At 41.0% G+C, this 26,382-nt stretch overlaps 1 protein-coding gene across 2 annotated transcripts in view; it reads right to left on the bottom strand.

Annotated features, from left to right (window-relative positions):
* AK5 (adenylate kinase 5) overlaps positions 1-26,382 on the bottom strand; it is a 244,225-nt gene that overhangs the window by 44,415 nt on the left and 173,428 nt on the right. For both annotated transcript variants that reach the window (XR_009503655.1, XM_059924682.1), the window contains exons 9-10: positions 20,819-20,861; positions 18,587-18,631 (exon numbers count right to left, since the gene is read on the bottom strand). Coding sequence is in view for 1 of the 2 variants with exons in the window: in XM_059924682.1 (XP_059780665.1) it covers positions 18,587-18,631; positions 20,819-20,861 (88 nt within the window). In the remaining variant the exon portion in view is untranslated. The remainder of the gene's footprint in view (positions 1-18,586; positions 18,632-20,818; positions 20,862-26,382) is intronic.

Genomic DNA, 26,382 nt, shown 5'->3' with positions numbered 1-26,382 from the left:
AGTGACTTGCTTTGGCCAATGAACTGGGGGCAGAGGTGGATGTGTGTCATATTTAGGCAGAGGTTTTTATAGCCAATGCATGGTTTTCTGTGTCTCTTTTCTCTTTGCCATGAAACTAGCAATATTTTGGATAGTAGGGGCTCCATCAGCATGGTTACCAGAGTGAAGCCCAGTCAACTGTTGACATACATGTAGCATTAGTCCAGAAAAAGAAGAAGAAGAGGAGGAGGTGGAGGAGGAAGAAGAAAAAGAAGAAACATCTTTGTTGTTCTACATCACAGAGATTTTTAGTTATGCTTCTTACTACAGCATAACTTAGCTTCTTCTGACTGATATGTTCCCAAACTTGACTGTGCATCAGAATCACCTGGGGAGGTTGAAAAATTGCTGAATCAGTAGATCTCTGAACCTCTGGGGTTGAGGCCTTGGAATTTATAGTTTTAATAATTTCCCCAGGGAAAGTATACATATATTGGCAATTGACTTTGAAATATGTAAGGAAAAAAAAATGTATTGATGGATGGATAAAGGAGTGGATAGAGGGAAAGATACGTGAGAAAACAGTTATTGTAAATGTTAATGGCAGCATCTAGGCAGTGGGTTTACGAGTATTCACTATAAAATTCTTCCAGCTTTGCTGAATATTTGAAATATTTTCAAAATAAAAAGAGATCTTAAAAAAATTTTCCTCAGGTGATTCTGATGGTTAGCTTGATTTGAACTTCTAGGCTAGATAATCTAAGGAAGGCAATTTGCTGCGAATGCCCCAGTGGTCACTGCAGGGAGTCTGTAGTGTTGATCTTTCTTTTAATATTTACAATGTAATAATTCTGAGATAATGATTCTATCATGAGTGAATATAATGGTTAATGAGAATCCGCATTGCCTTATCAAAAGCAAGGCTATCTTTTCTGTTGCAGATGAGGGAACTTTTTGTTTTCTCAGCATCGAGCTGGAGGTAACGGGAGGGGGATTATGGCCTATATTGTACCAACGGAGTGGGTCAGAGACAAGTTCGAGAGGTCACTGCAGACTGTTCACATAAAGGTATCCGGTTCACAGTGCTTTTGGCTTGATATTTGACCCTAATAAGTATCTATCTGTATGTTTTATTTGTAATAATTCATTTAATGCTTACAACTATGTGAAGTAGGTGCTCTTTGTAACTTTATTATACAGATGAAAAAACTATGCCCAAGGGCCAACTGTACCTTGGTAACCACTAAGCTCTATAGCCACTCATATGTAAGGTCATTCTGGAAATCAGACCAACCTGCTGTGCAGAAAAGCACTGTACAGTCTTCAGTCAATCAGAATGGTCACCGGGAGATGGGTTTTAATCATGGACCCCTAGGGTTGCCAGCTGAAATACAAGCTGTCCAGTAGATATTGCATGAAACATACTTATACTAAACACTGTCACTGCTTATCTAAAATCCAAATTTAATTGTGTCTCATATTTTTATTTGTTAAACCTGTCAAATCTATCAGGCCCCACCAGTTATTAGCTTAGAGACTTTTGGGAGACGTGATTTTATCTCTGTCCTGACAACTCTAATGTTCTGTGATTCTGCGATTCATTCAGTTAAAACCATCACAGCCATAGCGAGACATGTGAAATGTCTAATTAAGACAAGACGCTGAAACTGGATTCCACGACTCTAGCTCTTAACGTAGACAGATGACAAGGAAGGTTCAGGTCTTGGGGGAGAGGAAATCACAGGCACCATGATGGTGATTCCTAAACATTTACACCCCATGATGCTCCTACAGCTCATAGCACCCCAACCCCATCTCATCCCAACAGGGACAGAGACAAGATTTCCAAACTGCTCACAAGTAAATATCACTAAAAACCCTGTCCTTTGTTTCTTCACCCAGAGGTCTCCAGGGTCTATTCCAGACACAACTCATCAAACTTACAGACTGGAGCCTTCTAATAGTTGCTTCATCAGGCTCTGCTTGTTTGGGTCTCTGAATTCTTGGACTTCATTCTTCTAGAGTACTCCTCCTCTTCCAAATTCTTAGACTTATCAAGCCACCTTTTCCCCTATTTTGTAGACCCTTCACACTATGATCTTAGGCACGCATTAAATGACTATAATAGGCAATTTATAATCCAGCTTCTCCTCTCTATTTTTTCCCTTCTTTTATATAAAATAATTTTTCTCGACTGTACAAGAAATATATGCTCCTTATTGAATATTTAGACAACTTGAAAAAGTGAAAAGAAGGAAAATCTCTCATGGTCTCACTCTCCAAATGTAACTGCCAAAAATACATTTTGTTTTGTTTCTTTGCAGCTTTTTTTTTCTACATATGATTTTCTGGTTTGGTTTTCGTTGGGAATCTGTCTGCTTTGATACTTCTCCTCTTTGGGCTTTTGTATTCTCATATGAAAATGAGCTTGTTGGACTAGATAAATTCCAAGGTCATTTCCAACACTACCATTCTATGTTTTTGTCTTTGTTAGAGAACTTGGAGAATATTTGTGCTTGCAGTCTATTTTTGTACTGTAAAAGGAAGTGAGGATATTTAAGATGGTTAGGGACATTTGCAGTGGATGTTAGTTGGATTACATCTGGGGTTTTGTGTTCAATTTTGGGCCATACCATGGAAACTGGAAGTCTTATACACTGTGATGAGAATATAAAATGGGTGTAAACTTTCTAAAGGGCAATTTGGTAATATAAGTCAAAAGTTTCGAAAGATTTCAGGTCAATGGATTTATCCTAAGGGGAGAAAATCATGTTTTAGTTACATAGATATTCACAGCATTTTTAATGAAAGCAAAAAATTTAGTGAAAATGCATGACAATAGGAATAAACTAAATAAATTATAATATAGCAATACAAAGGAATAGTATGCGGTCATTAAAATGATGCATTGAAAGAAGACAGATAAAACTGAATACATACAGTGTGATTCCATTTACATAAAGTTCAAAAATATCTATGGCATTTTTTGCAGGGGGCAGTGAATAGAAGAGGGCACAGGGACGCTTCTGGGATTGTGGTTATGTTTTTAATTTATTTTTTAACATCTTTATTGGAGTATAATTGCTTTACAATGGTGTTAGTTTCTGCTTTACAACAAAGTGAATCAGCTATACATATACATATATCCCCATATCCCCTCCCTCTTGCGTCTCCCTCCCACCCTCCCTATCCCACCCTTCTACGTGGTCACAAAGCACCGAGCTGATCTCCCTGTGCTATGCGGCTGCTTCCCACTAGCTATCTCTTTTACATTTGGTAGTGTATATATGTCCATGCCACTCTCTCACTTCGCCCCAGCTTACCCTTCCCCCTCCCCGTGTCCTCAAGTCCATTCTCTACATCTGCATCTTTATTCCTGTCCTGCCCCTAGCTTCTTCAGAACCATGGATTCTGTTTATGCTTAATCTCTTGATCTGCGTGTTGGTAAGATGCGTGTGTCCACTTAGTGAAAATTCATGAAGCTAAACACTTACGATCCAAGTGCTTTTCTGTTTTGTTTCAGTTCAGTTACCAAAATACCTTTAAAAAATTAAATCATTTGTTCAGTTTTACAGTCTTAGAAAAATGCCCATGATATCTTGTTAAGTATAAGAAGTAGGTTTCAAAGTTGCATGTTCTCATTTTAATGAAAAACATATATTTAAAATATATATACATAGAAAAAAATCTAAGAGGAATGTAAGTCAAAATCTTAATACTATTCACTCCCAGGCTTTGGGCTTTTGGGTGATTTGTTGTTGTTGATACATGTTTTCTAGAATGAAGATGTAATATTTTGTAAATGAAAAATCCTTAAACAAAAATTCTGGAGAAATTTTGGCTACATGTGTTCAAGAGACCTGAGGGGGTGAAAAATGATGAAATTAGTATTTATGCATTTATTCCATAAGTTAATATGGAGAATCCACACGAGCAATACAGTATTTCAGTATTGAGGGCACAAGGATTGAGGACATAAGGACACAAGCTGGGCACAGTGCCCAGCTCTCAAGTAGCTTACAGCCTATAGAATAATAGAAGAAGCTGGATGTTCTTAATCAGATGAAAACATGACTCATAGGGAGTTATACATGTCTTCAAATATTTGAATGGCTACAATGATAGAGAGGAAGCTGATTTGTTCTGTGCTGCTCTGCAGGGCGGGATTAGACAAAACAGCGGAAGTTTTGACAGAGCAGGTTTTGACTAGGTCTTAGGAAGACCTTCTTAAAGACAGTGGCTGTGAAACAGAAAGAGACCCTCTCACCTGCAGGGAGACCAAGCACATGCAGCCAGTTCTTTCCACTGGGGCTCAAGCCTAGGATAGTCCCTTCCAGTCATGTTGTGCAGTGTTGGAGTTAACAGTTTAATTTAGGGCTCTTCCTTCTTTGGAGAGGACTTGAAAACAAGGGCTCTAACCAGTTGTTTTTGTTCAGTCTGAGATACTGGAGATGCAAACCTTTTCTTTCTTTCTTTTTTTAAAAAAATATTTATTTATTTTATTTTATTTTTGGCTGTGTCGGGTCTTAGTTGCGGTGTCTGGGCTCTTAGTTGTGGCACGCGGGATCCAGAGTGCGCGGGCTCAGTAGTTGCAGCATGCAGGCTCAGTAGTTGTGGCGTGTGGGCTCTCTAGTTGTGCGGGGGCTCGAGGGAGTGGGCTCTGTAGTTGTGGCACGCGGGCTTAGTTGCCTCGTAGCATGTGGGATCTTTTCCCCGACCAGGGATTGAACCCACGTCCCCTGCATTGGAAGGCAGACTCTTAACCACTGGACCACCAGGGAAGTCCCACAAAACGTTTCTAAGTTTGCATCCTCCTACCCCTATTTTCCCTGAGAACATAAAAAAAAAAAAAAAATCCTGTAAAATTAGGTAAATATGAGAGGTGTATGGGCAGATTCATCAAGGGAAGTTTTTCCCTCCTGGTGCTTGCTTGCCTGTTTACCAGCCCTGGACTGGTCCTTGGTCAACATCTCTTTGATCACATCATTCCTCAGCATCCAGGGCTTCTGTGATTTGGCCATTTCCTTTCTGTCCCTGGGCCAGGAGGGACATACTCCTACCACTGTGATTGGTTCCTTATTTAAAATTTCCCTTCTTGGAGCCCCCCATCTCCCCAACCCTCTCCCAAACTTAGGGGACCCCATCCATTCTCTGAGGCTCCCCTTGGTTCTCAGCTTCTCCAAAAAGGGGCTCCCGACCATTCAGCCATTGTGCTTTCTTCATCCCCTCATCCCTGCTAACACTCACTGAATAGCTCCTTTGTCTACCTGCCCTGTATTGATTCTAAAGTTTTCATAAGCATTAATTCTTGCTTCATCAAATAGATTATAAGCTCCTTGAGGGGTGATGACATTAAAAATTTAAAAAATTCTCCCTTGTATTTACTGTAGTGATGAGGCATAATTCAGCTTTTTCTTGCTCTCCTATCCTTAATGACAATTTAGCAACATATGAACTCCAGTCCATACTCCCTTCTCTAAAGGATGGTGACACTCGGAATCAGTACAACCAATGGAATGATTTGCCAGCTCTTTGTTTTGTATTTTGCTTCCTGGCATCTATGTTAGCTACATAGTGGTGACTGGAACTTGACTCTGATACAGAAGCCACATGCTACCTTACCCAGCAAAAGCCATATTTGTTTTTGTCTTTGTTTGGTGGGAAGGGGCCAGGAAGACTTCGTGAAGAGTCCATATTGCTCTTTCAGGACCCATCCAGAGGAAGAATCTCTTAGTTATAGCTGGTTCTTAAAAATGACCAAGCCTTATAGTTTTACTTAAAACCTCTGCTCTTATCATTATGACTCCAAAATGGTTATTAGTAGAAGACAGGTTAAGACTGTTATTTCTGACACCGTGTCTTTATTTACCACAACTGAGCTTGGGGAACGTGGGGACAATAACGTAATCTTAGCTCTCTTCATCTTGCTTTCTCATTCATTCATTCATTCATTCATAAGACTTATATTGAACACCTACTAAGTGCCAGGTTTCTCACTGCTTAACATTCTCTTCCATTCTCAACAATAGATGTTGGAATGAGGGACAGTCTGGGGACTTGCCTCCCCCAAGACCAAGCTGAGGACTTCCAAGAAAAAACAACTGTGCTCTGCATGCTGCTCTGCCCACGCCAGCTTCCCACGTGTTTACTCCAGGAGTTAGTCCAAGCAGGGAAATATATAATTGGACCAAATATGTTCCTTCCCCTTTAAACTAAGGTCATTGGACAAGTGTGTGGTGCAAACATGGTGATCAGCTTTCTGGTAGAAGACTTTCCTCGAGGCATGGTAGGACCATCAGTAGCACTGCCTTCAGAGTCAGTGCCCCAGAAAATATGGGAAGAAAATATCAACTGGGTGACAGGAATCTGTCATGTTAAAGGAAAATAGCCTCATTCGCTTACGAGGGAAGAGTCCTTCATTGCCTTGACCATCTGATGGTTTAAATATGTTTCATTTACAGCTAAAAAGGGACTTCCCTGGTGATGCAGTGGATAAGAATCCGTCTGCCGATGCAGGGAACACGGGTTCGATCCCTGGTCCGGGAAGATCCCACGTGCTGCGGAGCAACTAAGCCCGTGTGCCACAACTACTGAGCCCACGAGCCACAACTACTGAAGCCCACGCGCCTAGATCCTGTGCTCTGCAACAAGAGAAGCCTCCGCAATGAGAAGCCCGCGCACCGCAATGAAGAGTAGCCCCTGCTCGCAGCAACTAGAGAAAGCCTGCGCGCAGCAATGAAGACCCAACACAGCCAAAAGTAAATAAATAAACAAATGAACATGTTTTTACAGCTAAAAAGGTGCTCTGAGACTCTCGGTTCTAGAGTTCGGAGCAAAATGAGAGGGAAATACTTTGGGAATGTTACGTATAGGAAGGCCAAAGGCCAAAACAGTCACTGCCCCCTTAATCACTGGCTTGTTATTCTGCTTCGTTCCTCAAGGCTAAATATGGTCTCCCACAGTAAAAACTTGTGTTGTTGTAAACAACTGCAGGAATGTGTCCACAAGAGGAAATGGCAGTCAATAGGCAGGCTTAAGCCAAAGGTCTAAGAGATACTTTCTCACCTCAACTCACCCTGATCCTAGCCAACCACATCTATTCTAGGTAAAACCCCATTTAACAATCAATCCCTTAGGGAGTGTTTAATTTGAATGAACGACATCAGAAGCAGATACAGGAATTTAACCAATCTCTTAACATCTGTCATGGCTGCTGATGGGTTCCAATTGTAGGTTCCAATTAACTTCTGATACCATCTTCGTCCCCCTTTTATCAAGATATTCTCTTTCTTATTGGTTGTCTCCCCTAACTCAATATACAGTAGTTATACTGATAGCTAATGCTTGTTGAGTATTTACTAAGAGCACTGTGACACTTGTTAACTCATTTCATTTTCCGTCAACCCTATGACCTTGGTAATATCGTTGCTTCCACATCACAGATGAGGAAACTGAGGAAGAGTGAGTGTAAGGATGTTGCCCAAGGTCACACAGCTAGGACATGGGAAAGCTGGGATTTGAACTCACGTAGTTCATACTCTTAACTAGACTCTGTACTGTCTCTCTATTTATACAAATGTGCTTGACTCTCTTATATTTAAGAAATATTTCACTCTGGAGCTTCCTTTTCCTTTAGATACTGCCCTAAGTCTTTTCTTTCTCTTAGAATTGAGTACATCTTCATTCCCTTACCTCTTAATCACCCCAAACCCACTGGCTTTACTTTCTTGTTTTCCACTGGAATTGCTCTTACCAAAGTTATCAATAGCTCTTTGGTTGCTAAACCCAACAGACAATTTTCATCACATTTTATTTAAACTTTCCTGGATGAAAACTCTCTCCTCCCTTGCCTTCTATGACACTATTTGCTCTTGTTTTCTGCTTTCCTCTCTTTCCTCCTTTGGCTCTGGGATGGGTGTTTCCAAGCCTCCAGATCTCAGCTTTCCTCTAGCCTCCCTCTACCCAAGCTCACTGGGTGATCTCTCCCGCATACATATCCTCACCTACCATTGATATCCTGGTGAATTCTACATCTCTGTCTATAGCCAGAACTTGTATTCTGGGTACCAGATCTCAAAAACCTCTTGTTTAATGGACATTACCTCTGGATGTCCCATAAGCATCTCAGCCTTGAAATGTTTAGAACTGAAATCTTTATGGCTCCCCAAAACCCACTTCTTCCCCACATTCCTTATCTCCTTGAATGGCACCTCTGTCCACCCGGTGGTCTAAACCAGCCACTTCTGAGTCATGCTAATTCTTCTCATTCACCTGTACACACAATGGATCTTTAAATCCTGTTGATTCTATGCCCTACAGTCTCTTGGATCTGTTTCCTCTTTTCCCTTTCAACTGCCTCTTTGTTCCTCACCTGTATGACCATCCAGATGACCTGTGGACTGACCTCCCCACCGTAGCCTTGGCTCCCTCTCCCTGCTGTCATGGTGCTCTTTCTGAAACCTGAGTCTGATGACACGTGACTGAGGAAAAGCCCTGACGGCTCCTCATCGCTACAGGATTAAGTTCAGATTTCTTAGGCTGGTCACGATCCAGACCTTGTCTGTCTCCAGCTCTGCCTCGCACCACTTCCCACCCCCTCACCTCTGGGGCTCCCTCTTGCACACTTGTTCCCTCTCTGTGCGTGGGCCCACCCCAGTTGTCTTCCCACTTGCACTTGGCCAATTCCTTTTCTTCCTCAGGACTCAGCTCTGACTCTCCCTCTCCACCCTCATGTCTCCACTTCATCTTTCTCTCTATCACCTATGCTTCTGCCATTGCACGTACCAGCTGTACCATTTCTTTGTCCCCTCCCTACAACGTGAGCTCCTTGAGATTAGGGAGCCTTGTCTTTTATCTTTGTACACTTAAGTCTATCTCTTTGCTGACATATAGTAGAAACTCAAAAAATGTACCAAATGAATTAATGAAAGTAACCCAAAAGAATATATACCTAATAGAAGAATTTAATATAGCAGCAAGGGAACAGATTTATCATTCGGGGAGTTTAAGCAGCCCCCTTAAAGTCTATGTATCCATTAGCTTAGGCCATTTTTTCCTCCACCTCCATACTAAGCCATCATTTGAGATAAATATGGAGTCAGGGTACTCCATCCAACCCACAAGAAAACCCCAGAAGCACCAAGCTTCCTCAGATCCACCCAGCACCACATCCTCAGACATTTGCTAGTTGTAGCCCTTGGCCTTCTGAAATAGTTTTGGTAAAGCTCACAAAAAGGTACCCACAATATGTCTTAGTAAAAGATGCAATGTATCAATATATTCTGAAATCAATGTGCTTTGGGAAGGGTTCAGTAATGCTTCAGATATGGGATCAAATTGTTTCCTTTTTTGAAGTTAATATGAATTTCACATGACTGGGAGAGACATAGCTGGGGCACTCAGAAGTCTTTTTCATTGATACTCATTTGATGTCTTATTATTTTGTCATTGTTTTCAGACATCAATAGCTAGATATACAGGAACAAAGTAAAATAGAAAATTGAGGTACTTATTCAAAGAATTATGGCAAACCCTTCCCTCATCTACCGTATTCTCACAACCACACCTAGATTTTGGCCTCCTCACTATATATTTATATAACCTTCGATAGCATGAGCTTTGAAGTCTGAGAAATTTGGTCTGAGTCTTAACTCTGTCACTAACTAACTGTGCAACCTTAGGAAATTTACTTAACCTTTCTGGACCTCCATTTCTTCATCTGTAAAATGGGGAAGAATATGAGTACAGATGATTGGTCTGATGATTAAATAAGATAATATGTATAAAGATGGCACAGTATATGGAACATAGTAAGTCCCCAGTATATGTCAGTTTTAATATTTTTATGAGGTAAATAAAATAAACATTTTTGAGGTAGAGGATGGGAACTTTGGCTTATTCAGTTGTCTTCACACTTCATTCCCTTGCGGCCATGTCTCTGTTGTACATGCTTCCAATTAAGAAAACAGTTCGCAACATGTCAACTCATTGGCTATTCAAACTTGGGGTGAATAGAGGACAAACATTATTTTGCCATTTAAAAGAAATTCAGAGAGGCTAGGAGGTGAGTGACCAAGATGGCAGAGTAGAAAGACCCTAAGCTCACCTCCTGTCATGAGCACACCAAAATCACAACAATCTGCAGAATGACCATTGTTGAAAAAGACTGAAACCTACTAGAAAAGATCCTCTACAGCTAAAGACATAAAGACAGAACCACAACAAGATAGGTAGGAGGGACAGACTAGAGATATAATCAAATCCCATACTCTTGGGTGGGCGACCCACAAACTGGAGAATAATTATGTTATAGAGAGGCTAAGGGATTGGTCCAAGGGAACACAGAGCTTGGACACAAACACAAGATTTTGGGTGTTCTCTCATCTCCAGTGCTGGGTCTTGGGTCTGTAGCATCTGCCAGTGTCCAGTGATCATTCTTCGTGGGTCTTGGAACAAGCAAAAGGGGCTTTCACTGAGTCAAGCTTGGAGATGTGGCCTTGACTGAGTGAACAGGCTCAGTACCTAAAACTTCACCAGGTGACTCTGTTGGTGAATTAATGGCATCTCCAAAAAGATCTCAACAAATGGATAGGGAGACAATGAGTGTGAGGGTGTGAGGTCGCCTTCACTTTACCTGGTAAAACTTACTCACTTGTGCTCTTTTCTTTTTAGCAATAATTTGCCCTTCTGGATGACTTAACTCAGCAACATTCTTTTCTTTGAGGAAATAATTTTAAAAACATGGAGAAAAAAACCCCTTCTGCCATGTCATGCACTGTTCCAAGGATTGTTTAATGTCTTTTTGAACCTCACAGTTCTTTAAGCATAGTGAGCCCTTGATAAAAGTTTATTAATTTGGTCTGTATAAATGAAGAAAGTGTTTTGTTCTAGTCAAACAATACTTAGAGCTTTTTGCAGTGAAAAGGTTTATGTAATTAAGTAGGTTCATAGTCAGCACATAATGCCTGCATTTCTCCAACGTTAGAACGATATCCCATTGTTTTGTAAATGCATTTGAGATTGTCTTGGAAAGAGGCCCAGTGTGTCTCCTGTTACTTCCATCCTGAATGGCCTGGACTTTGAAAAAACAGGTATGGCCAGGGTGAGCGCCAAAGGGGCCCTTAGTAACTGCATGCCTCCAGGGGAGAAAGAACTGTGGCAATCACGTGGCTGTGTCTAGAGCAGGGATGACGTTTCACAGTTAGGGCAAGCCACAGGCTTTGGAGTCAGATGAAACTTATTTCTCTATGTGAACTCAGCCTAGCTCATGAGCTGCCTGTTTTCTCTTCGTAGTGGAAACTCAACCAAGTCTAGGCTGGGTTTTCTTAGCCTAATCCAATAAGTTTTGATAACCCTGATAGTCCAGTTCTTTGTGTCCCCCTCCCCCATTCCTATGTTAAATCCTAAAGTCTAATGTGATCATATTAGGAGGTGGGGCCTTTGGGAGGTGCTTGGATCACAAGGGTGGAGACCCCATGAATAGGATTAGTGTCCTTATAAAAGAAGCCCCAGAGAGCTCTCTAGCCGCTTCCACCCTGTGAGGGCACAGTGAGAAGATGGCTGTATAGGAACCAGGAATGGGTTCTCACCAGTCACTGAATCTGTTGGTGCTTTGATCTTAGACTTTCTGTCTCTAGAACAGCGAGAAATAAATTTCTGTTTTTTAGTCTATGGTATTTTGTTAGCCCAAGTGGACTTCGACAAGCTCAAAGTTCAGTTTCCAAGTAAGGGCTGTCTCCCATCTGGAGGGTTTTCTTCACCCTTCCTTCAGTCCTGGTCTTGCCGGTGCTGTTGGTTCCCCGGGGTGTATCCCCTCCACCTTCCATTCAGCCCCTTTTCTGGAGTCTCCTCCTGGTCCTCCAGATGCATTTCTCTTTGCCAGTTCTGACTAGCACCCAGACTTTCCTTTCAGGCATCCCTTGCACCACGGGGTACAGAGAAACGTTCAGAACTTTTCCAGGCCCACAGGAGCCCAGAGAAACAGGGACTTTAGGTAGATGCACCCCTTTCCCCTAACTGCTTCCTCACATTTGTGAGGTTATTTGCTTTTTTTAAAAAAATTAATTAATTACTTAATTTTTGGCTGCTTTGGGTCTTTGTTGCTGCGCTCCAGCTTTCTCTAGTTGCGGTGAGCGGGGGCTACTCTTTTTTTTTTTTTTTTTTTTATGGCTGTGTTGGGTCTTCGTTTCTGTGCGAGGGCTTTCTCTAGTTGCGGCAAGTGGGGGCCACTCTTCATCGCAGTCTCTCTTGTTGCGCAACACGGGCTCCAGACGCGCAGGCTCAGTAATTGTGGCTCACGGGCCCAGTTGCTCCGCGGCATGTGGGATCCTCCCAGACCAGGGCTCGAACCCGTGTCCCCTGCATTGGCAGGCAGATTCTCAACCACTGCGCCACCAGGGAAGCCCCGGGGGCTACTCTTCATTGTGGTGCATGGGCTTCTCATTGCGGTGGCTTCTCTTGTTGCAGAGCACAGGATCTAGGCACATGGGCTCAGTAGTTGTGGCACACGGGCTCAGTAGTTGTGGCACACGGGTTTAGTTGCTCTGCAGCATGTGGGATCTTCCTGGACCAGGGATCGAACCTGTGTCCCCTGCATTGGCAGGCAGATTCTTAACCACTGTGCCACCAGGGAAGTCCAGTTATTTGCTTTTGAAAGGACAAGTGAAAACAAGGCACAAGGGAATTTTTCCCTCCAAGATCCCCAAACGCTAAGTCTGGGGTTTCATATAGCTGCCCAACAACACACCTGCAAATCCAATTAACCCTAGGGTTCTCATAGTGTGGGCCACAGACTCCGGTCCCCTATTTTCATTACAATACTAAGAGGTTATTTGCTTTTCACTGATGATGCAAAAACAATGGCTGTAAACCTGCGGTGCCAATCAAAGCCAATTATTCTAGTATTCTCCACCACCATGAACTCACAGAAAAAAAAGAAAGAAAGAAAGAAAGAAAGAAAGAAAGAAAGAAAGAAAGAAAGAAAACAATGCCATTGTTACTTAAGAACGCTCTTGATGAAGCAATGAAAAAGTTTAACTTTAACCTTAAGTACATATTATTGTAATATTTTGTGAGACAAAATGGGAAGATGCGTAAGGCACTTCAGCACAGCCAGGTACATTTAATGGTTTTCTCAAGAAAAGCACTGTGTGATCATTTGAGTTGTTGAACTAGCTGTTTTTTAGTTGAACACCATTTTTACCTTCTGAAAGACTGAACAACAGATAAAACTATGGTTTTTCAGACTTGAGTATCTGGCAAATATTTTCTTGAAAAGTAATAAAGTAAGCCTGTCACTTCAAGGAAAACATCTGGCAGCATCTTTGCTAATGATAAAATCCAAGCTTTCAAGCCCCGGATCCATCATTTACTAGTAAATTACTTAACTCTCTGACATCTTACTTGAAAAATAGGATGGCGATGATACTCCATAGAGCAGATACAAGTGTCAAGTAAGTTAACATTATAAAGCATTTTGTACAGTGCCTGCTGTGTAAGTGTTCAATAAACATTGCCTTCTATCATAGCTACATCAAGTTAAAACAATCAGATTTCGTTTTCATTTGTAATTTGACCAAATACATGAGTCAATTCCACCAAAAATGTTTAACCTGATCTCCAAGGAAATACTCTCTAAAAATTAGATTTATTCATAGTTCTTTAATAACAGGGCAACTATGAAATGACAATAGACCTTAATAAAATAATGACAGGCATTGAGATATTGGGTTTTAAGCAAAAATTCTCATGTCTTTAGTTTTCTTCCAGGAAATAAATAGGACTAGTTGGTGGTGAAAAAATGCACAGAATAACACAAAATATTATACAAGTACCTCCCAAAGCTTACTACTTAAAAGCGGTGGATCAGCACCAATGCCAAGGTACACAAGGCCCTCAGTGTTCCTGCTACACTGAAAGCTACAGCCATTGAATCATGTCTTGATCATTATGCCATTAGTTTCACACTTCTCCTGTAAAGTCAGATGATTTTCCAAACTGAAGAACTTCTACCAAGGCTTTGGATAGGAATTAATGGGAATTCAGGTTATGTTACATTTGGGGGTTAGGCAGGCCATGAAAAGCAGAGAAGGGAAAAAGAAGCCAAAATAGATTGGATAATAGCAAGATAATGATCAAGAGATTTAAAAAAAGAAAAAAGGAAAGAAATGTACCAGAAAAGGTTGTGAAAAACTATAGGAGCCTGTTAATGGGATGTCACGAGGCTTTTTAAGATATTTTTGCATTTTCCAAATAATTTTCTGTTTTCGGCAATGATTGCGTCCCAGTCCTGTACATCAGCACAGTTCTTCTTCTTCTTTTTTTTAATTAATCAATTAATTAATTTTTGGCTGCATTGGGTCTTCATTGCTGTGTGCAGGCTTCTTCTAGTTGCAGCGAGTGGGGGCTACTCTTCTTTGCAGTGCGCGGGCTTCTCATTGCGGTGGCTTCTCTTGTTGTGGAGCACGGGCTCTAGGCGCATGGGCTTCAGTAGTTGTGGCACACAGGCTCAGCAGTTGTGGCTCGCGGGCTCGCGGGCTCTAGAGCACAGGCTTGGTAGTTGTGATGCACGGGTTTAGTTGCTCCGCAGCATGTGAGATCTTCCCGGACCAGGGCTCAAACCCGTGTCCCCTGCATTGGCAGGCGGATTCTTAACCACTGCGCCACCAGGGAAGTCCTCAGCACAGTTCTCATATCTTGTTTGTGAACAACCATAGAACCCTTTTCAATCCTTTTGATCACCAGGCCCTATCCTGTGAGATCTCTTATCTGTTCTTTGGAAAGCATTTCTCTATAAATAGCTACTGAGCTGCCTTCTTCATGAACAGAGAGGCAATAATTTTCACAACAACATTCAAAGGGCCAACTAGGTCCATCCTTGTCACTTTTCCCTTTGATCCAGATGGTACACTTTCTCTGAACATTTTTTCGACTCAGATGGAAGTCAGTGCAATTATTTGTCCCCACTTAAAACTATTTTGCAAATGAGCAGGAAATAGCAGCAGCTTGGGATGGGGAGGAGTTGATGCGGCTTGTTCTCCGTGAGAAGGCAGCAGCCACATGGCGTAAGAAGCGTCTGGTTAGCTTCATAATTAACCTGAAAACCATCCTGCCAGAAGCAGCTACAGCAGCAGCAACCTGCCTGTCAGTTCTGGTCCAGGAATTCCAATTGCTATTTCAGTTGTTATGGAAACTGACCACACTGCTTCCTAAATAATTCATTATTCCAGCAAATATTTGTTGTTCTAGTCATTCTGGGACATCTAAATGAGTGATGCAGACACAGGGATGGAGAAGCACAGAGGAGGAAGCCTGGAGATCAGAGAAGACCGCACAGAGACCTAAGAATTAAACCTGACCTTGGGGCATGATTAGTCAGGGGAGAAGACATTTCAGGTGAGAGGACTGGCAAAAGCAGAGGAAAGTTCAAGAGTTAATAATGGTGCAGGTGAGGTTGGGGCTGAAGACTCCTGTGTGGGAAAAGGGGAAGACACATTGAGGCCAGTAGGGAGAGAGCTTTGGAGGCCAGACTAAGGAGTTGGACCCTTCTGTGGACAAAAGGGAACCAGGAGACTTTAAACCAGGATACTTCAGGAATATTAATATTATTATCTTAAGACTAACAGTGAAGATGTCAACCTAGCTTCTGGCTAATACTACAACCCTACTTGTCTTGGTAGCTGTCAGGACAATAATTTGAGAAACGAAAAATTCAGCCATCTTCTCATATAGAAAAAACCACACTTACTTTACTGAAATCAGCTGACTGTTGTTGATTAAAGCTCATCAAAACTGCTATGGGTGTGTCGACGACATCCCGAGTATTTTTATGAGCTTCAAATTGACCTGCAATAATACAGCCTCAAAATACCATCCTGCCATCTGTTGAGAAAGTACAGTTGATCCTTGAACAATGCGGGGCTTAGGGGTGCAAACCTTCCCTGCAATCGAAAATCCATGTATGACTTATAGCCAGCTCTCTGAATACTTGGTTCCTGCTGGTCCATCGTTCTGAATCCGTGGATTTAATCAACCTGGACCGGGTAGTACTGTAGTATTTATTATTGAAAAAAATCAGCGTATAAGTGGACCCGCGCAGTTCAAACCCATGTTGTTCAAGGCTTAAGTATATTTAGAACTAAAGCCTTAATTTTCAAGCAGAATCCAGTAAATAGCCTAGAAGAAGAACCATCATTTTTCTTCTTATTGCAGTTCCTTTGTACATGGCCCAAACAGTAAGCTGAAATCTTTCTTTTCTAGAATAGTGACTGACTAACAAGTTGAAGTACAGGAGAGTCTGGTTGATATAAAAAAAAGAAAATCTTTATTCAGAGCAGCAGCTTTTAGTGTGGTCTGTGGACCCTGGAGGGTCTTAAGGTTTGTCTGGTGCCAGACTTTTTTTTTTTTCTTGGCCGCACTGCATGGCGTGTGGGATCTTAGTTCCCCGACCAAGGATCAAACCCACATCCCCTGCATTGGAAGCATGGTATCTCAACCACTGGATCACCAGGGAAGTCCTGATGCCAGATTTTATATTGTGCTCTTTCACCTTCTGAAGGGCACAGGGCTTAGTAACAGGTGAGCTGAGATCGTTAGGCCTGGCTAGATAGAAGCAATATTTGAAAATACACTCAAAATTCAAGTATGGTGCCAAACAACGGGTAAATCTGAAATAATATTATTCTTAGAGACAATAACAACAACCACAAAACATGCTGTACTATTTTAAAAAGCTTTTTTTGGGACCACATTATTAAAAACACAGATTGCTATGTGATAATAAAGCCTCATTCTTTGGATTCCTGAACTTCAACTTTAAAGAGTCTCCCCTTTTCCTAATTTGGCCTCTAAGATAAAAGCTGGACAGAAAGTATAATTTATTGTGTATAGTCTAGATGTCAAGATAATGGATTAAAATTTGTGTGGAAAGGGGAATTTTCTTTGAAATTATGGTGATGAGTTTCTTTTCAGTAAGGAGTAGGCATAATGTACTTGTACTTTCTGAAAAGCATGTAAACTGAGTGCGGCAATAGTCCATCCACTTCCCAAGGCTAAGGTCAACTAGAGACAAGCAGGTCAGAAACAGAACTCAGTTGAGCTCAAGAATTCTCACTACTTAGACACGCTGTTCACTCTGGCTAGAATTCGTCTTCCTCTCACCTCCCACTAATCCCTTCAGTCATCCATCTTTTCCTTTAGTTCCCTGCTTAAATGTCACTTTCACAGAGCCTTCCCTGATCACCCACGTTTACCCCAAACACTTCACCCTGCTTGTTCGCTGTTTCAGCTCTTTGTTTCCTTCCCAATGCTTTTCAAGGTTTGTGATAATAATTTGATTAGTTCTCCTTTTCCTCTAAGATGGAAACTCTCTGATCCCTGCTCACTGCCCAGCATGGGTCCAATATTCAGTAAGTAGTTGGTGGATGATTAAATGTGGTTGTGACCGTCTAGGGTGACAACCCACATAACTCAGTGGTGGGGTGAGGAGGGCCCGGAAATGGGGAATGACAGCCACGGACCCTGGTCTCCTCTCTGCCACCAGTTGTTTGAATGACCTGGCTCAAACCCCTTCAATTCTCTGTGACTCAGTTTCTTCATCTGACAATGAGGGAGGTTTACTGAGAGATTTCCAAGGAAGAATCCTGACTTTAGGGTGCAAGATTCTAAGCATATCTGAGTATATTTCTAGGGTGCTGATAACCATTCTTTTTCCCACTCATTGAGGAGGCGTGGACCTTTTCATTATTTCTGAATATAAATAGGTATTTTCTGAAAAATGTACAGTATTAAGTGAGTGTATTAACTTTTCTATAGACTTGACTAGCTAGAGGGAAAAGCACTAGGTTTTGGGAGGTGATCTGACAATATTTTGTCCTATTCTATGTAATTTTAACCGCTGCGTAAGTAGTCCCATTTATTCCCAAGAGAAAAACTGGAAATCTGGTTCTCATACTAATAAGCTTTCTGACCTTGGACAAGTTGCTTAACCTTCTGAGGTTCACTTTTCTTGTCTGTGTAATAGATATGTAATAGGGATGGACCGCCAACCTATAGGATTGTGTAAGGATTAAAGGAGATAACTTGGAACATAATAGGTGCTCAGAAAATGCTGGTTAACCCCAAATGAATTTTATCCCACAATTTGTTTCCCAATGAGTTTCTTTGTACTAGGGCATAAAACAAAAGAGATTGCTTTTTTGTTAGCTGTATGGAATGCAGGCTATGGTTATTGAGGTACGCTTGAATATGTGGTTACTGATGTATTTAGTTTAGGGAGGAGCAGGTCATAGTTCAAAGAGAAAAGGTGTTAGATTTTAACAGACATAGGCATCCTTTTCCCATGGGATTATAATGCATTTTATTATCATAGAGCTAAACTCAGGAGTTTGATATTCCTTAGAGTCCTGCTTTGTCTATGCTGAAAAGATACAAAGCCAAAGTAATATAAAACTGTATAAATGAAAGGAATGATCTGGAAGCCTCGGGGGGTGTAATCTTGACTAAAAAAGGGCCAAGACTTCAAAACAGGTTGAGAAATGAGTAGTCTTTTTTCCTTATCACATTGTTATTATTAGCAATTACATTTGAAAATTTGAGGGCTGTTACTCACCAATCAGGAAAATAATTTTACACTTTCTCAAATCTTCCATGAAACCTTTAAAATAAGAATAATCTGTTATACAGAAAGAAAAACTGTATTGAAACCCTGGTTTTATACTATATAGTATATAGTATTATATAGTATATAGTATAGTATAATATATACTATTACATTATGTATTATAGTATACAGTATTCTATATAATATATATAGAATAGATAGCATAGAGATAAAACAAAAGTCATGAAGGTGGTGAGGGAGAACTGAATCTTGGGAACCACTGCTTTAAGGCAAAGGAATGATTAGGGATTTTTGGCAAAGTGCGAAACTCTGCAGAGTTTGTGGAGCCCTAAAAGATTTCCAGTTGTCACGTGATGTAGTAGGCAGTCATGAAGTGGTTCATTTATATACACAATGCTACATTTTTGCAGGAATCCACTATTAGTTGAGTGAAAGGCCCAACTCTACCAGAGAGAGATAGAGACAGAGAGAGAGAGGGAGGGAGGGAATGGGGCATGAAGAATTGAGTTGGGGTAGAAGAAGAAGGAGACAAGGGAAAAAGAGCTGGAAACAGAGGAAAGAGGTGAACTTGGGGGTCTTCAGAACCATTTGGTTTTCACATGAAAGGATTTTTTGTTATTGTTCTCTGCAATCAAACAGATGCTTCAGTCTCTTTACAGAGTAGCCCATGGTGACTGGAAAAATCGAGTATTATCTGGAGCTTTCTGTTAAAGGCAGATAGATTGATGCTTTTAACACATGGAGCCAAATGGTCATCTCATGTTCTCCATACTTCTAGTTTACTTTTTTCTTCTAGTTTACTTTTATGAAGCTGAGCAACATTTAATGTATTTGCAATCTAGGAAAGTGGTTATTACTGTTAGTATTAGTATTAGTAGTAGTATGGTTATCTAATTCCAGTTTAAAAAAAATAGTTATTTTCTAAAAATTACTAGTTATTTTAAAAAATTAATGATGGTACATTCATAAAATGATGGTACATTCATACAATGTGGTCATTACAAATTAAGTTTATAGAGAGTTTTTAATGACATGGGAACATGCTTATGTTATGATAGGTACAAAATATTGGAGATAATGTTTGTATATACACGTGTATTCACAACTATGTAAAAATAAGTATATAGGCAATACACTGCAATAAAATAAACCAGAATGTTACCCATGATTATTTAGAGGCCATAAGGTCTTAGATGGCTCTTATTTTCTACCTTAAAAAAATTTCCACATGAATGTGTGTTAATTTTATAACCAGGAATAAAGGAAATTTTATTCAGCAATCAATCAATCCCCATCCAGTTGGGACTGAGTTGATTATTTGCACTAGGCTCATGTTTATGTGCCTTTTCCTCATGAATCACCATTATGTCATTTGGTGACTGCAATTTTTACATACTGCTCTTGCCATTATCATCAAATGACACTTTATCTACTGCCTCCTGCTCATGGGTCAGCAGGATTAGAGCTGGGGTTATTTAGAAAGCCAATTCACTTACTTGTATATGCTCCCAGTCAATGTAAATATATTTCCACGGACCATAATTATAACAACAGCTATTACAGAGTGGAAATGATAGAAGGTATTTTTTTCTAGGGCAATCATGAAACTTATCTTTTTTTGGACAAACTCAAATTCACATAATTTTAATCTATTTTCAGTTCCATGTGTAGCTAATTATGGTTGGATTTTTTTTAGTTTTGGCAAGACTTTTAACATGACAAAATTATGAAGCAGTATAATTTGGGTGTTTCTTAGGTTGCATCCCAATGGTACATGGCAGAGTAGTAACCACGATGCAGGAAAAAAACTTTTGTGTTCCAATAAAATTTGAAGAATGGTGAGTTAAAGATAGCCAGCTCTCTTTCCTACAGGACATGTGGGAGTCCTGCTGTGCTCTTATGTATGTGAATCTTCCAAAGGGGATTGGGTTTTGTGTTTTCCAAACATTTTAACCAGGGCAGCCTCTCTTCACTGAGCATCTTGGGGCTCATGTTCTCTGGGCAGTGAGGAAATGCATCTCTTAGTAAGGCGTCCCTTTGATTCTTTACACGGACCAAGAAGGGAGAGATCCAAAGAGTCCCAATCTTAATCATGTTCCCTGGCTACGGGAAAAGTACATGCTGTTGGTAGTTTATTATCTCTTAGTGGTGTTTAATAAAAAAGACATGCTCAGAGCTACTAAAATGACAACTTCGGTCTGATCAGTAAAGAAATCTCACCTCCCATGGTGTCTTCTTCAAACACATTTAACGGGTCATCACCCTGTTTATAAAAAATCAAAATATTAGATGATAATACTAACAGGCATTGTACTAAACTTTTTGCCAGCATTAACATACTTAACCTTCCAAACGACTCTGTGAAGGAGGTACCATTATTACCCAGATTTTACAGATGAAAACCATACTGAGTTCAAGAAGTTAGTTGCCCAAGGCCACGTAGTAAGTAGTGAGGGACAAAGCCCAGATTTAAACCTGGGCTGTCTGTCCCCAGAGTTCATGCTCTTTGTAACGGGTGCAATATCCTGCCTTTTCCCTTGGTGCATAACTCTCTGTGGTCAGAAAAATTGATGTAAAGAAGACAAAACTGATAGAAGTACTTGAAGCTCACTGACAGGAGGAGTACAGCTATTTTACAAACAACTCCATGATTTACAGCTGGACTTGGCAAACTTTCTGGAAAGGGCCAGATAGTAAACATTTTCAGCATTGTGAACCATATGGTCTCACTACTTAACCAACAGCCTCAGTTTGCCAATCCCTGAATGAAAGCATGAAATAAGGGAAGTTGGAATGACCAGCTTTGATTGATGCCTGCCTTTTAAATTTTCATTTTATTTTTTAATCAAACAGATCCTGCATTTTCCTTACAGAAAAACCCATGATGGTTGGGAAAAAAAATCCAGAAAGAAAATCTGTAAAAAACATTGGTGAGATTTCTCACTCCCATCTATGTCTCTATCCATCCCATTTTCTCACTCCCTCATCCCTTAGAGATAACCACTCATAGAAGTTTTTTTTTTGGGTATCTTTCCAGATACACAAAAACTGACTTCTAGATATCTATGGATACACTTGAGTATAACTACATGGTCTTATTACCTCCATTACACAGAAAGAAGCAAACATATTATATATGCATATGTGTTTATAATATACATACTAATCTGATAATACTGTTCTTCCCTTTGCTTTTTCACTAATCAATATATTCAGGAGAACCTTCTATATCCATACAGATGTTCTTGGGTTATACAGTATTCCACTGTATGGAAGGTACCATAGTTGTTATTGTTTTTAACTAGTTCTTTATTGATAGACCATTGAGTGTTCCCAATCTTGGATTATTTTTGAAAAAGTAGCACAATGAATAAACTCATATAAATGTCATTTCACACATATATACCTGTTGGATAAATTCCCAGAGAGCGTGCTGTGTAGTCAAAGAATAAATGTATTTATAATTTTGATAGATGTTTCCAAACTGCTCTCCCTAGAGGCTGTGTAGTTTTTCAGGGACAGCCTCTGGCTCATGCTTTACTCCAGCCTCTTGCCTCTAATTTGCTCTGATAGAGGAGTCAGTTAAATGAGGTTGCCTGGTTGGATTAGTGCTCCCTTTAGGTAAACTGCCACAAAAGCACTTTGTTAGAAAACAGAGCCTTGCCATCCTTTTTTAGAACATATGCCTTCAGGGCAACTTTATTGCTTGTCTTCCTAGATGTGCCTGTGTATCCAGAGCTATTCCAGGTGAGGGAAGAGTATTCAATGGACTAGTTATTCAGGGACACATTTACATTAATTAAGTCCTTTCCATGAATAGAAAAAAAATCCACTATTCCTCAGCGAGCCTCCCCCCACTTCCCCTTACTGAAATCATTGCATTTCACATTGTGCAGGGATCGTCTAATCCAACTCTACCACCCCCGCTCTCCCATTTTACAGATGAGGAAATTGGTAATTGCAGAGGCCATGTGAGGGGCCCGTGGCCATATCATCATGTCCTTAGTGAGGCCAGGGTTGGGATGAGAACCACATTTCCTACCACACAGTCTGGCTCCTAGAGATTTAGTCCCATCAGCTTAGCTACCATAGTGGATCTTTTAGTGTCCTGCTGCTCACCTGGCTGGTACACCCATCCCCCAGCTGCTGCTAAGAGCACACAGGAGTCTGGTCCCTCCCTCAAGCTGGGATGACTCTGGTGTAAGTTGTTCCCCAGTGGTCCCCTTGAGATCAAGTTGAAGTTAACATCCAGCTGGCTTCTCCCCTGCCCTATCCTGCATCTCTCCGTGTCTCGCAAGAGCACACCTAATAACACACTTGCAAAGAATCCCCATCTTAGCCTCTGCTTCTAGGGAAGCCCACCTGAGACAGGCACCTATTTGAAGCAATTAATATGTTTGCCTAAGATGCAGCTACATAGAAAGAGGCTCAATAGGTTTTGCTGGAAAAGAATCGTTTAATCAGACTCTGCTTATTGCTTGTCAAACAGCTATTGAATATATTCAGGTAATGTTAAGAGGAAACCATGAGGTCTTTTCTCTCAATTTTTAATATTATCGTTGAATTATCAGACTTACATCCACCTTATAGACCAAACTGTAACAGATCTTTCTTGTACCTGGCTATCATGTCTTGGGAGTCTGATCAGGGTTAATCTGAATTCATAAAACAATGCACCAGGTTATAAAAGGGCCTTTCTGACCTTTATTTGGCTTCTTGAGTCTGACCTGCTTTTATCCACAGCTCTTATTCACAGTCTTCTGTTCTGTTTGCCCAAATGCTTCAGATGAGCCCCAGCTTCATTTCCATGAATGCATTGATAGTGAACAAGTTTCTGGAGCATAGATGCAACCGTCAAAAACTCTCCCTCAGGAAAGTGCTACACTGCACTCACTGACATGAAAACCCCGGTGAATGGGATGTTTGATTGCAGGGTGTTATTTCCCAGTGATGCTCAATAGACTTCACAGTTGATCTTTTGTAGACAAAAATTATCTGACATCTTAAACACACACACATACATGAAACACCCAGTGAAAGGCAAACACTTCTGGTTTTGGTGAAAAGATGTCATACAGCCTCCGGGGGCCCTAATTCTTATCTCTTTTCTTTTCAAATGCTAGGTGTGTTCTGCATAAGAGGCATTAATTTCAGAATGTCAGTTATATAAGGTGCAAAATGTTAGATAAGCTTCTTGGAGAAATGGCTGATAAGGTGTTTATATCCGGTTCCACTGTAGCTGCATCTTCGGTGAGGCATTCTTGGAGAAAACACAACCCACTAACGACCGAGTTCCACCCTGGGTACCTGTGGGTGCCTCTGGGGGTTGCAGCCTTTTACCTTGTTGCTGCTTCATCCACTCAGCCCTTTGTTGCCTGTAAGTCTGAATGTGGGGTTAGGCTTCGTGTGTACAGTGAGACATAGAAGACTTTCTGCAGGGTAAAACTAGGCTTTGGGGGTATGAAGCGGCATACCAAATATGAAGAAACTTACAAAGAGAGGTAGTACGAAAACAGGCACAGATTTATGTAAGTGCCATTTGTGACTCACTAGTCTGGAACCCAGACACAGCCTGCAATGACGCTGTTAATGCTGGTGAAGGTAGGAAAGCCTGCAGCAAAACCACTAGCCCCCAAAACCCAACTCAGGTTGCCACATTTTTTTTGTGCTAGGTATTTGATAATATGTTGGTAGTTGATGGTGAGAAATCTAGAATCCTGTTGAACACATTTAGAACCTCAGGGTAGGATTGGTGGCTTTATGGGGAAGCTGGATTTGGACTACAGATTGGTTTTGGTCTCTATCCCTCATTCCCAGTCAAGCCAGAGCCGTAAGGAGAGTAAAAGCAACCTGCATTCAACTTTACTTCCCTGCGTGGATCTGTAGGCAAGCAACTACTTTTGCAAGCCTGGATTCTGGTATTCTTTGTAGGAAGAGCAGCTAATTGGTGTGTGTTTGTGTTTTCCTTTTGGATCAGAGGTCCTATTATCTTCACCTTGAGATATGGATGTTTTGTCGCTCCCAGTGCCTTGAATTATTGAATTTGTGGTGGGCAAGATCAAAACAACATAGCTTCAGAGATGGTTCACCAATCATAAGGCATTAAGTTCGTTCTTCATCCTGCTTTGATGTCAGCATAGCGTCTGCTCCTGGTTACGGGACCAGTGGCCCTGTCACAAGCAGATCATGTCATAATATGAAGCTGACACTTAAACAGTGCTTTATAGCTCTGGCAGCATTTCTACAGATATGATCTTACTGGATCCTTGCTGCAACCCTGATAGGAATGATGCAACTAAAGTTCTGTTGTACCACTGGATTGGGATGTATCTGAGCTTCCACTGCTGCGCCGGGCTGGGCTGAGGACTGACCTCAGTGCCCTGATACAAAGCTACATTCCTCATCAGCATCCTCTTACTGTTATGTGTGTGTGTGTGTGTGGGGGGGCAGTCATCAGATCCTCTACTGCCCCTCCTTGAGTAGACAGTGTTGATTTTTAAAATCCTTTTGGGGACCACAAAACAAAACCTCCCCTGGAAAAGAGAGGGAAGTAGTAGGTCATTTTGGGAGTGTTTTCCTAGTTCTCGTTTGTATTAAACTGTGTGTGTGTGGATGTCCCTGGTGGAACAGTGGTTAAGAATCCGCCTGCCAATGCAGGGGACACGGGTTCAATCCCTGGTTCGGGAAGATCCCACATGCCGCGGAGCAACTAAGCCCATGCGCCACAACTACTGAACCTGCGTGCTAGAGCCCGTGAGCCACAATTACTGAAGCCCGCGCACCTAGAGCCCCTGATCCACAAGAGAAGCCTCACAGTGAGAAGCCCGTGCACCACAACGAAGAGTAGCCCCCGCTCGCCACAACTAGAGAAAGCCGGCGCGCAGCAATGAAGACCCAAGGCAGCCAAAAAATAAATTAAAAAAACAAACAAACCAGTGTGTGTGTTTCATGGCATAAAAAATGTGTATAACTTCAAGTGGGATTATGAGAAAGAGGCTTTATATAACAATAAAATGTCACAGCAAAGATTAATTTTTGGCCCTAAAATTCACAAATACTGCAAAGAAAAAACTATTTTCTTTCTCTGGCACTGAGCACAGATAACAATCCATTTTTAATTTCTTTTCAAAATCCAAAAAAAATTGATTTCAAAGAGATTCTGTAATTTCTGAGACAATGTGAGGAGCAGTGTTTTCTAACTTTTTCTTACTTCAACTAGTACTAAGCAGATCATCCAAATTCTGGGAGAATCATGAACCATGAAATGTTAGCATATGAAGATTTTCTATGTAAATTTGTCTAAGGACACTACCTCTGATTATAAGAAGCAATAGCAGGGAAGTAGGGCTAGGGTTGAGGTGCAAAAGGTCCTGCAGTTCTCAGAAGGGTTCATCTTTATTGAGAACCAAAATCTTAACAGGAAAGAAGAATAATTAAAAAAGAACAAATAAAATAGTACCATTTCCCCATTTTGGAGCCTGAAAATGAGATTTTTGGATTCTCTTTCTTTATGCCTGTTAAGGAACAAAAACAGCAAAACACCCCACATAAACAATTTTAAAAATGGTTATCAGAACTGCTATTTGGGTAATATTTGGAGTGTTTGTAATATGTGTGATTTCATCTGATCCTCCAGAAAACACTAGCGGGTAGGCAGGTTTGCTATTTCCCATATTTCAGATGGGGAAACTCAGGCTCAGAAAGCTTATGTGACTTGTGCAGGATGCTCCAGCCAGTGGGGTTTCCTGATTCCCAAGCTCGTGTTCTAAACACCTTTCCTGCTG

Source organism: Balaenoptera ricei, chromosome 1 (genome assembly GCF_028023285.1).
Source record: "Balaenoptera ricei isolate mBalRic1 chromosome 1, mBalRic1.hap2, whole genome shotgun sequence".
Classification (NCBI taxonomy): Eukaryota; Metazoa; Chordata; class Mammalia; order Artiodactyla; family Balaenopteridae; genus Balaenoptera; species Balaenoptera ricei.
This window is presented reverse-complemented; position numbering and strand designations above follow the sequence as displayed.